This window comes from Heterocephalus glaber, unplaced genomic scaffold (genome assembly GCF_053883595.1).
Source record: "Heterocephalus glaber isolate CG9 unplaced genomic scaffold, H.glaber_assembly_v1.0 deba00001577, whole genome shotgun sequence".
Taxonomy (NCBI): domain Eukaryota; kingdom Metazoa; phylum Chordata; class Mammalia; order Rodentia; family Bathyergidae; genus Heterocephalus; species Heterocephalus glaber.
This window is the reverse complement of record NW_028258358.1, coordinates 12,660,527-12,672,943: the sequence shown is the minus strand read 5'-3', so window position 1 is coordinate 12,672,943 and position 12,417 is coordinate 12,660,527. Positions and strand designations below refer to the sequence as shown.

The 12,417-nt window shown below is 39.1% G+C and overlaps 1 protein-coding gene across 1 annotated transcript; it reads right to left on the bottom strand.

Annotated features, from left to right (window-relative positions):
• Positions 1 to 1,762: 1,762 nt before the first annotated feature.
• Positions 1,763 to 12,058, bottom strand: Acod1 (aconitate decarboxylase 1). Its single transcript, XM_004845230.3, has 5 exons — positions 11,937 to 12,058; positions 6,499 to 6,660; positions 5,504 to 5,593; positions 4,107 to 4,312; positions 1,763 to 3,274 (listed from the first exon to the last, which is right to left on the bottom strand). The coding sequence occupies exons 1-5, from the start codon at positions 11,946 to 11,948 to the stop codon at positions 2,329 to 2,331; spliced, it is 1,416 nt and encodes a 471-aa protein (XP_004845287.1). The 5' UTR covers positions 11,949 to 12,058; the 3' UTR covers positions 1,763 to 2,328.
• Positions 12,059 to 12,417: the final 359 nt, after the last annotated feature.

Below are 12,417 nucleotides of genomic sequence, written 5' to 3'. Positions count from 1 at the left end.
GAAGTGTGTTTGTGGCTAAGGCAGTCTGACTTAGGGCCCTGGATGTGTGCAGAGGAGATAAAAATGCAGGGAAAGAGCTGGAGTGAACCTCTAGGTGAGTTTGGTGGGTGTCTCCAGGTAGTCTGGCCTGATCCTTGTGGAGGGCTTTTCCACAAGGACAGGACAATAATAAAATTGTGCTTCAAGGTCACAGTAGAAGCCACCTCCACTCTGATCAGCTGTGTTAAATTTAATCAATTATATAACATGTCCTGTGAAAGAGCATGTTCTAAGTGATACAGAGACAACAATAGATGCACTACACTTTTCTAAGTACCAGTTTAGGTACAATTCTATAATTAAAAAGTTATATTTGTTGTTGTTTAGTTCTAAATGTCTTACAATTTTCACTATAGCTTGTTCTGTGATCCAAGAGTTATTTAGGAAAAGATTTCTTTATTTGCAAGAAAAATGGGAACCTAGTCCACACACAAAGACTTGTATGTGGAATGTTCAGAGAAGTTCAAACTGGAAACAATCCAACTCCCTATTAGCTAGTGATGGGCAAACAAAATGTGGTGTATCCATCTGTACAATGGAATACTATCCAGCAGTGAAAAGAATAAAGTACTGATACATATATGGAAGAATCTCAAAGTCATTATGGTAAGTGAAAGAAGTCAGGCACATATGACTGCCTATTTTATTATATGATTCCATTTATAAGAAATTTCCAAATAGGACACACATGTGTAAATACTGAATAGTTTCTCTAGTGTGAGAGACTGGAAGTGTAAATAAGGACTAAAAGGTATAATAGGTAATGTGAAATAGGAAGAAAAGGGGCAAAGAGGAAGGGATAGGGGAAAGGAAAGAAGGGAATGAGGGATGGAGGGGTTGAAGGGAGGGCAGGGGAAGGGGAAAAATAAGAACCAAGAGAGATTATGTAAAGGTACAAATTTCCAATGATGAATGTCATTATATTGTATACCTAAAATGTACCAATAAAAGGGTATACAAAAAAAAGAAATGTCCAAAAAAGACAAATTATTGATGAAAAGATGACTGTTTCTGATGGGCTGGAGGTGGCAGTGGGGATTGATTTTAAGTAGGTATGAGGGAATTTTAGAAGTAGTGGAAGTATTCCAAAGCTACGTTATACTGATGTTTGCATAATTCTATAAATGTACTAAAATTTCTTGGATTGTACATTTAAGATGAGTGAATTAATGATACATAAATTAAACATCAATAAAGCTGTTACACATTTAAAATATGTTTAGACAATCTTGGTCTTACTTAGGCATTTAGCCCATTTATTCACTTTGTAACTATAAATACACTGGATTTCTACCAATGTATATGGTGTTTTCTGTATTTAATGTGTTTTCAATATTTCTTTCCTTTCTTTTTCCCCCTTGTATTATTTTTTCTAATTTCATTTATTCCCTCTGTTTCTGATACATGTTTCTGCACTTCTTAAATGGTTACCCTAGAAATTTCAACATGCATTCTTCCAGATCCATGTTTTGATTTAGGTGCTTTACTCTTTTCTTGAACAACACCAGGAATTTAGAACACACTATAATTGTTACTTTTGCATTTCTAAACCACATGTGACATTTTTATTACTTTATATAGTTAACATACCTCTTCCTCCCTTTTCTTTCTTTATTGCATCTCTGACTTGTCATTGGTAACATTTTTTTCAAAAACTCTTTTGCACAAAAAGATGATATACTGTGAAGGTTAAGACCATGGATTTTAGAGCCAAACTGTTTTTCTCCCCAGACTGCTTTTTATTTTTACTTTGCAAATAGAGAAACTTATGCAGAGGAAGACTTGGTAACAAGCTCAGAGCCATATGAAGGAAGCAGTTACTAGATCCCCTAGAAGGACACTAGAAGATCCCACACAAGCACCCCTTGCACTGTGGAATGCTGCAGGACAACCCCCCATCTAATAACTCTGTTGTGCACAACAGACCAGAGCTCTGCTCCACTATCAGCAAACAACATACAGGTTCATCTTCCTCTTGTGCTCATAAATAATTCTGAAAAGATGACTCTCCAAGCAAATTGCAGTTAATTTAGACTTTACCAATGGGAATGTTTAAAAGAATCACCTTTTGTTTCCTCAATATTATATTAAGGTAATTTGGGCAGTACTGCAAAAATTACTGGATAAGACTCCTTCCAAATATATACAGTGCTATTTCTGAACTCTTTCTTCATTTATTCATGACCAAGCAGTAGACCATTGCTATATAAAGCAGATTATTGAAATCTCTTCAAAGGCAAAGTGGGTTAGATGTTGGTGGGCCTGGGGAGAGACTGTGCGATGGAATGATTACATGCTAGATGGTTTTGAAGTCTCTTCTGAACCTTTCAAAAGTGTGCTCAACACACTACAGTCTTCTAGATCTTCCAGCTTTTCTACTGTCTTTATAAGACTTTCTAATGTGTTGTGGGGCAGCACCCCGGTGGCATTTGCCCTGAACTTTTTCTGTAGGTCCTCCTCATTGAGTGGATTCCTCCAGTGTCCATAGAAGGTACTGCAGCGCTCAGTGAATGTAGCTCCATCCTTGAGGGTGACACAGATCTCACAGTACAGCGTGTCAAAATTTGGCAGGTTGTCAGAAGGATGCTCTAGCTTTATCTTCCTGAGCAACTCTGTCACCTGTGGCCTACTGATATGGTCTTTGTGGAATGATGGGATGGCGATATCCCCATCGAGTAGCATAGTGCAGGCCACATACTGAAAGGAATGACGGGCTTCATGTTCTGAATCAGGGAAGGGTCTGTTTACATACTGAACATCTGGAACCCTGAGCACAATTTTCTCGATGTGATCAGCAGGAAGTAGGGCTCTATCTGAAAGCACAAGGTGCTGTCTCACTGATGCAGCAGCCTCTGCCACCCAGTGGGTAGCCAAATGTGCAGGGAAACGCTTGAAGGCTACATCCTGTTCATCCAGCAGCCAACTGTGGGAATCCAAGCTTGGAAGGATTTTGGGAGAATAGTTGGTGCAGAAGGCCCCAAATCCTGTTGCAATGTCTAAGATGCTCTTGTTTCCTTGGAGACCTAGCATTGCCAGAAAAGCAGCTTCTATTCCATGCCTGGCAGCATTGCCAATATGAAGGGGCTTGGTCTGAGTGGCAGCATTTGCCATGGGTGCCCCAGCAAAAGAAGTAGCAATAGCCAGGGCCTCTTGGCACTTTGTCAAGCTGAGCCCTAATAACTTGGATGCAGCAGCAGCACTACCCAAGGTTCCTACCGTTGAGGGAGGATGGAATCTGCAAAGCAAAACAGAATTGGAGATTTACAAAACATAACCTCCAGGAGGTAGTATTGCTTAATAATAATAATGGTGTAATACAGATTCAGTTCAAATTTCAGCTTTTTCACTCAAAGTGTGACTTTGAGAACCTTATTCAACTTCTCTGCATTTTTTCCTTACATAAAATGATGATAATAGTATGTACTCACAGGGTTTGGGAGCTTTGAATGAAATGACATGTTTACATATCATGCTTAATATACAGCAAGTACTTTATAAATGTATAATTATTGTCAAAAAGGCAAAATTTTTGATTCCTGATAGAAACTGGAAGTTCATTACTCTGTATTCCAATGCATTCTTCTTCTAGAAGGTTGGACCAAGTGGCAGAAAAAAATTAGATCAAACCATGTGATTTAGCCAACATTTGGCCATTTTTGATCTGTGGGGTTTACAGTCAGAGTTAGGATATTCTGAATGTCCTCATTAATCTGAAGGATCCTAATGATCACCAGAGCAGATTCTGCTCTGAGGATGGGATTAGAGTACTTAGATTAATCATGGATTGTAGAGTGACATGAGTCACTTTAGGATGAGAGACTCCAATTATTTCATGTTCCTAGCTGCTTGATTGGATCTCTTAACCCTAAGGAAATTTTTATTAGTGCTTATGAAGTCACACTTTTGTATATGGACATTGGATTTGGTATGTGACTGGAACTGACTTTTCTCCAAGCACCAATGAAAATATCTTCAGCTGAGCCAATCTCTAAACCAGAAACCTCTATGTAGATAGCCAGATGAGGGGGAATGTGGCCACTTTTCCTCTGGGTAAGTTCTCTCCATACCTCTTTGGAATGTCACTGGCTTCCTTGGAGAAGTGCATTAATCGGCCTTGTACTTCAATACCAATGTTGAAAGCCAGCAGCAGGTCAAGGCCAGAAAACTTTACACTCTGAGGCAGGGCTTCTGATAAAGCTGTGAGGGCAGGAAGGACAGCCCCAGATGGGTGGGTAGCAGGGTGCCACGTGTCATCAAAATCCATTGAGTGAATCTGTTTAAATAGATATGAACCAAAAAACCCAACTTTTCCTGGAATGTATTGACTTTTGGACCAGGAAGAATTTAGTTTAGTAATAACCTAGTTTCTTAAAATCTAATTTTCTGAAATTAAAACCTAAGAAGAAGCTGTGATTCTTAATCCCATGGGTGGGCACTGGGACTCAGTGCGCCTCGCCTCCAGGAGAGCAGGACCTTGGACAGCAGCCCGAAGTTCTTGGGTCTTGAACAGGTGGCTAGAAACCTTTGAAAGATCTATATTACCCCTTAAGCACAAAACTGTTCTTTCCTTTCTCCCTCCCCCTTTAAACACATCACATTAAGCGTTTAATATAATTTATTAAATAAAAATAATATATTTTGTATCTCTTTAATAGAAAATAATTTTAAATTTTTACAGAATTCTCAAGAACAGCATAAGAAGTCTCAAACCTAGATTATCTATTAGCCATATTTTAAAATCACTATTTTCTGTTGTAAGGTTTTACTCCTCTTTATCCCAGCCATTTTTATACATGAAATAGTAATAACTAGACATTCATTAAAATATAATTTATGTCTATTTGATGTGGCTAGTATGTTTCCTACTGCTTGCTAGATGCAACACTGCATTTGACTTTCAAAGAGATACTATACCTATAAACCATAAAAGAATGTCATAAATGCCAACATGTGTATGTCCAAATCAAATCTTTTAGACATTTTACGCACAGAAAAAATATAAAAGTCATCTGTCAGAAGTGCTGATTTTTCACTCAGAAAATACAAATACCATGTGGCCATTGTTCTTTGCCAATAAGTAGCTGATAAAGAAATGAAAAGAACATTACTGGACAGAAATTTGTACCCACAACAGAGAAAAATGAGAAGAAATTGTGCCTGGATGTTAGGTTTTATATTTTTTGCTATATATATTCAAGATTTAGAGTTGGAATATCTTGGAGGTGCTTTCATCTAAATTCTTTCACATCTTCTATTTCACATCTTGTTTGAAAACACAAATTTATTGTAAAAACAGGAAAGTAATGAAAACTGAAATTATTATAATAGAAGAGAAGATAAGCTATGTCATCTCTGAACTTTAATGATCTTATCTATAAAACAAGGAAATTATGCAATTCTAAAGTATTTCCTGGATCTGAAATTATTATGACAATCTACTAGTTGAAAAGACATGTGAACTTACAGCCACACCATTAACAAAAGCAGCATATGAGGGTGGGAGCCTGAAATCTGGCAGACCCCAAACCGTGCTGGATAAATTGCAGCTGTAGATCTAGAAGAGAAAAATATGGATCAGATACAGAATGAACATGATATACAGAGTGAGGATTTCAAGAGCGTTTTTTTACATTTGGAGACATCATATTAATAGTCCTTATTTGAGCCCTTAGAAGGCTTAGTCATTAAAATTCTTCTTTATAGAAGAATATACAACCTTACCTATGGTATAAAGAGAAGATGGTGTTGCTCAGTCCCTACAGTGCTCCAGGTAAGTGAATTTGAATTCCCTATTATTCCCTTGGCATAAATACTGGGGAATGGAGGACTTGCTGCCTAAATCAGGTATATTCTATGGAGAGCAGATGCTACATTTCCCATGTCATGCTCCTTCTCTGCTCAGAGAACTGCACTAGACTTTTATTCAGGTAATCTTTTCTTTTCTATTTTTTTTTGTGGTACTGGGAATTGAACCTAGAGATTCATACTGAGTTACTTCTTTTTTTTTTTAAATTTTGGGACAGGGTCTTATTAAATTGTGACATTGTCTAGGCTAGGGTTGTAATTCTCCCACCTTAGCCACAGAGGGCTGGGATTATAGGTGTGTACCACCATCCCCAGCTGCAGAGAATCTTTAGTCTTTGGATTAACAAATAGTCTGTGGCAGATGTTTTTGTTTCTAAGACTTGGGTTAAAATGTGCTTTTAGTCATAATAATAATAAGCTATGATGTTTTATTAGTGAGTGGCTTTAATATAATGACAGTAAAAATATGGAATAATTTAAAAACTCAGTACTAAAGCTGAGGGAATCATAAAACTACACAGAACAGGGTTGTACAAATCAAGTGCTAGTCATATAACTAAGTATAGAGAAACTAGAACACAGGCACATACATCTGGGTCTAGCCCAGAGTAAGCATGTTGCTTTTATCTTTGAAGAAAATGTTAAGCTTCTTACTTTACTATATTGGCTGACTTTGTGAAACACTTCTGTGCTGGTTCCCAGGTATCCAACACCCAGAGTGTCCAGAATCATCCTCTTGCTCCTCTGAATGACGCGATCTGTTAGGTGTCCCACTTTCAAGCCATGGATGATGTTGGCAAAGCTTTCTGTGACAGACTTCAAAGGGAAAAAGGTTAGAATGGTGTCACTCTCCACTTTGTCCTGGCACACTTCTTTTCTATAAGAGAATTTGAGGGAGTTTTACTCCACTAGAGGAAATCTAGTTAATCAAATTTAGTTTTATTTAAAATATAGTGTGTACTGAGTACCAGTTTGTGAGGCTCAGAGATGTTGTAATGCACAATAGCTAGGTTCTGTCCTTCACTGAGGTGAGGACACAGGCAAGACAGCAATTGATGACAACAGAATGTGATGGGCCATTTGGAGGGAAGTACAGAAAGTTAGAGGAGGAGGAAGGAGGGACACCTCACCTGTGAAATGGGGATGGCTGATGGCAGAGTGCATTCAGATAGCTAAGAGCTGCCATTCTTGGATATATACCAAGTACTTTATCCATTCCATACCCACAAGTCTCTAAGGTGAATACTGAGTCTCACTTTGCAGGTGAGCAGACCAAGCTCTAGAAAGCTAACACTAATAGTTTTCATAGTTCATAAATGGTGGAATTTGGACACAAATGCCTGTAGGTTTAACTCCAAAATCAGGGCATTTCACTATCAGTCCACATTTTCTAGGTGCAATCTGAGGAACATGAACATCTGAACCACCAGGAATTCCTTTTGAAAAAGAGCCCACTCTATACCACCAGAATTAGACTGTTTTCAGAAGTAGAATGGCAGAAGCCTGGCACAAGAGTCTCCTTTCATTTGGATCCCTAGGTGATTTTTTTTCAGTGCTGGGGATGGAACAAAGGGCTTTGTGCATGCCAAACAAGGGCTCTACCACTGGACTACACATCCAGCCTCAGGGTGATTCTTAAGTATTCTAGTGGTGTTACATTCAATATGGTATAATTCTGCAATGTGGCTATTGGGTGACTGAAATGTAGTTACTCCAAATTGAGATGTGTCATGGGAGTAAACTAAACATTGAATTTTGAAGACTTAGTGGGAGAAAAACATAATATTGCATCCCAATATTTTAATATAGGTCATATGCTGAATCAATATTCAATATTTTAATATGAAAATATTTAGGGCATATTGGCTAAATAAAATATTAATTTAATCAGTTTCATCTTACTTTTTTCATCTTACTTGTGGGTGCACGAAGCTTCGGGGGGGGACATCTAGATATAAACCATAACATTCCACCCCTGGCTCCCAAAAGGCTCATGGGCATCTCTTTATGCAAAATGCATAAATGCATTTAGTCCATCTAAAATGCTTGCCAAAGTCCTAACAGTTTCTACATTATTGAAAAGTCCAACTCCAAAGTTTCCTCTGTGACTTAAGGGAAACTCTTAGCTGTGAACCCCTGGAAAAATAAAAAAGAAAGTTATACATTGGTGACATACAATGGCACAGTGAAACATTCGCATTTTAAAAGGGAAAAATGAGGGCTATAAACCAATGGGACCAAAGCAAGACTGAAACTCAGCAGGGCAAACATTAAACCTTGTAACTATGTCTAGCACCATGGACAAGTTGGTGCAAGATGTGAACTCCAAAAAGCTTGGACAGCCCCACAGCATTATCAGGGCTTGTAGTCCTCATAGTTTCTCTCTTGGACTGGTTTTGCTCACGCCCTGCAGCTTTTGTCAGGAATGTTCCACTTTCCTGGCTTTCCCCCACTGCACTTTCAGTTCAGTCTCACAGCTTCATGCACAGCTCTCCCAGAGGCACACTACCCAGCTTCCCAGCCTTTCTTCTAAAATTGGGGTGGAAGCCTCCATTGTACCCACAAGTCTTGCATTCTGCATGCATATAAAACCAGCACCACATGGGGGCCGGAGATTTAGCTCAGTGGTGCTGCCACCTGCCTCACAAGCACAAGGTCCTGAGTTCGATCCCTGGTACAAAAAAACCACAAAAAAACCCCAGCACCATGTGGATGATGACAAGGTCTACTACCAGCTGGAACAGTAGCTGGGCTCCCTTGAAACACAGTTGCAGAGGCCTTTGAGTGCTTGGATGACTGAGTACTGTGAATGAAATTCCAGGAAGCTAATTTCCTTCTATTTCCCCTATGCCTTCAAGGCATTACTTGTATTGTCCTAATGTAAAATATACTAATTTTTTCAGCAAACAAGCTCCCCTCTGTTTCACCTTCATAGGAGATTCTTTTCTGGTGAAACTCAAAACTTTAAAAATCAGACAGCTGTACCATTTGCTCTTGATTCTCAATGTGGAGCTGGGTAAAAACTCCCAATAGTACTGTGCCACAGCTTGAATGTTGGATTACCTTGAAATTTCATCCACCAGTAATTAATTTGCAGCCCTTAATCTCAGTCTCCTGCAAAGTCTCAGGTCATGAGCAAAATGTAGACAAAATTTCTGCCAGAACATAAGTTGCCTGGCCTGGAATCTAACTGCCAATGGAGTTTGTGCTCCCAATCAAAATCCCCCAAGCCTTGTCTTTACTGCCTGCTTTTTATGAGCATTCTGGTCTACTGAGCTATGACCCAAATCTCCCATCAAGCTTGGCTTACAGCATCCCATGGCTGCCTCTCTGGCTGGCATTTCCAACCCTTCCCAAATTCCTCCAGAAAACAAATTCTTAAAGGCTTATGAACCACATGGTTGAGTAGTGTCACAGCAATGATCCTACTTCTTGTACCAAAATCTGTCTTAGTCACTTTCTTGTCACTAAGACACAATACCTAACAGTCACCTACAATTTAAATAAGGAGAAGTTTTCTTTGACTCACATTTTTTGTCAATAGTTGCCTGGTTTTAAGGCAGGAATTCATGGTGGATGTGTCTGGCAGAAGAAAGTTGTGAATTTCTTGTTGGCCAGGAAGCAGAACTCTAAGGAAGGAGCTGGAGAAGTAGATACACCCTTCCAGGCCACTCCTGGAATGACCTGCCTCTTCAGATCCACTCCTACCTCCTAACAGTACATTTAGCTATAAACTTATCAGTGGACTAATCCACCAATGAGCATAGTGCCCCATGATCCAATCATCTAACCAAAGCCCCACCTATGATTGCATGAGGCTTTCAGGAGACATCTAGATATAAACCATAGCATGGATAAACTTAGCTTCTGTTTTAACATTTTCAACAGAATGAGATCCTTTTGTTATTTTAGATGTTTTCTTGTTTTTTTGACCTTTTTATATTGGACTGGAAGATCTTGAGTGTTTTCATTCTGTTTTTGTTTTTATTAACTAGAGTTTTTCTTCATTTTGCTTATCATCATTGCCATTGTCAATGTCATCTTTATCAGCAGCAAGTTTTACTTTTTTCTGTGGAAACTTGTTACTGTTTCCAGGGGCAGAATGCTTTCCAGATATACTTAAGAGTTTCCATCCTCTTTCTCTTCTGATTTGGCATCTTTCTCCATGGCTACTAAGCACTGTCCAATAATATGCATAGGCCCTGAACCACACTTCAACCTTAGGATTGTGAGGAGGGGGATTATTTTCAATGTCCTTAAAATATTGACTGTAAAAATTTAAAACATTGCTGGCATTACTGTAATGCAACTGGCTTCATAATTCATTGCCTCTGGTTCAACAGTGCACAATTCATCCTTTACACTAGCCCCTAAACTGACCATTCTTAGACATAACTGGTGCTCTTTTGCATCATTATCTACCCCAAAGTGATAATCTTTGTCAGCCTCAGATTACAAGTGAAAATATAGTTCTGGTGCCTCAGGTGGCCCATTCTATGTCCATTAAATCTTCCACAGGAGGATGGGCCATACTTAGGGGTGAGAGAGATCATGGACAGAGATATATAACTACTCCTCCAGAGAACAGACTTGGGACAGAATGATGTAAGGGTGAAACCATCCAATCTGAATGGGTGTTTTACTCTATGCCTATCATTTAGTACCTCTGAGTAAAATGTTAAGTAGTTTCCCTTCCATGCTCTAATGGTCACATCACTAAGCAACTTCCTTTGTCTCTCAGAGCACGAGAGCCCTCACAAATATTAACTGGAGGGTGAGGGGTTGCTAGATTAAGAGATCTCTCATGCTGAGTTTAGTGTCAGGGGAGCTACAGATGGAACCAGGGCCCTACTAAAGGTCCTTTACCCTGGTCACTGTCCTTAGAATCTCTGGATTGATCGAGTCAGGGAATGCCCACCATTTACAAAAGGAGGGCTAACTTCTTATATCTCTGAAATTTTGATGGAAAGTGAGGGGATCTTGAGATGGGAGAGAGCAGGAGAGAAGACAGCTGGGAGACAGAAATTTTTTGGTTGGGGCAGAAAATAACAATAACACTGACTTTCATGCTGCCAAATATTTGGAAAAATATCTAGAGGCAGAGAGAGGGAAGGAGGGAAGGAAGGAAGGAAAAGAACTGGCTTTATTTGCCAAGTAAAACTTAAGCCTTCAAAAACTAGCTGGATCCTTGATTCTAAGACAACTTCCATTTCACCTATCTTCCTACTCCAATCATTCCTATAGTTGAGGATATTTAGTGCCTGATGGGTCATCCTTTCAGTGTGTTAGGTCTGACATGGCAGTGCCTTGTGGGGATTGGTATATGCCTGGGGAGCAGGTGGGGGATGTCAACATGGAACCGGGCAGGGCATAGGGGCATCCATCTACACAAGGCCATACTGCTGGTGATCTATGCAGGGGGTGCCCATGCGATTCCCTGACAAGTCCTGAATGCCATCCCTACATTTGATCCCAAGAACAAATGGCCCCTCTATCCCTGGCCCTGGATGGTAGAAATCATGAGGGAAATAAACATACAGCCTTCCACTGCTCTATGTTTACTCTCCTCTGTGTTTAAAAGATCTCTATGACGTTCTCATCACAGCTGCATCTCCTTTTAGTAAAACATTGTAATTTGAATAGTGTACAAATGAAGATACAATATGTGGTCATTTAATAAATAAATTTCACAAATTCTTGTGAACCTGTAGTGCTAGGCTCTCTAGAATGCCAAACCAATACATGATGCTTTCAGCCTCAGAAATATTATCAGGGAAATACAGGAGGTGGTGACAGCAAACAGATAATAAGAAATACAATCTGGCAGTGTCATAAAGGACATTTATAAAGCTCAGTTTACTCACAGTGATTCATTTTCTTCCTAGTATGATGCAACAGAATCATGTCTTTGATTTGTAAAACATTGATGAGAATGAAGATACACTTGATTAAGTAGCCCAGAGGCTATGAGAAAAGTTAAAATGCCATTTTTGAAACATAGCAGACAGCCCTTAAAAGAAGAAGGCAACTGAGGAAATTGGGAAAGAATTAAGCTAGAAAAGCAGTTTAAGCCACTTAAAATGTCACAATACCTTGAGCATCATGTTGTTCTAAAGAGGAAGTTTGGCTCAGAAGTGAATTAGAGGAATGACTCGCCAGCAGGCCACTGTCTTTATATACTTTGCTCTGCCCATGCCTTTCTCTTTCACTTTGTTCTAACTCAGGAATTTCCTACAATTTCAATACTTCCCAACTAACCTCACTTCAACTTCCTCTGAAGTAAGTTTTTGCAATCACCAGTAGATGAAGAAGTAAATGAGGCCAGGAAATACAGTAGTCATCATCATATGAAATGTTCATAGGCATCAGAAAGGCAAATTTATGATAAAATTGTTTGCTTCTGGTGTCTAGATGTTATGTGTCAATATTATAAAAATATTCACATTTTTTATGTATTCTACTTCTTAACAACTTACACTAAGGTAATGAACCTGGATGTATGGAAAGACTTTAAAAAACCCCACATACTCCCCAACAAAACTAGAGCTTTGTTTGTTCCTGAACTACCTTTTG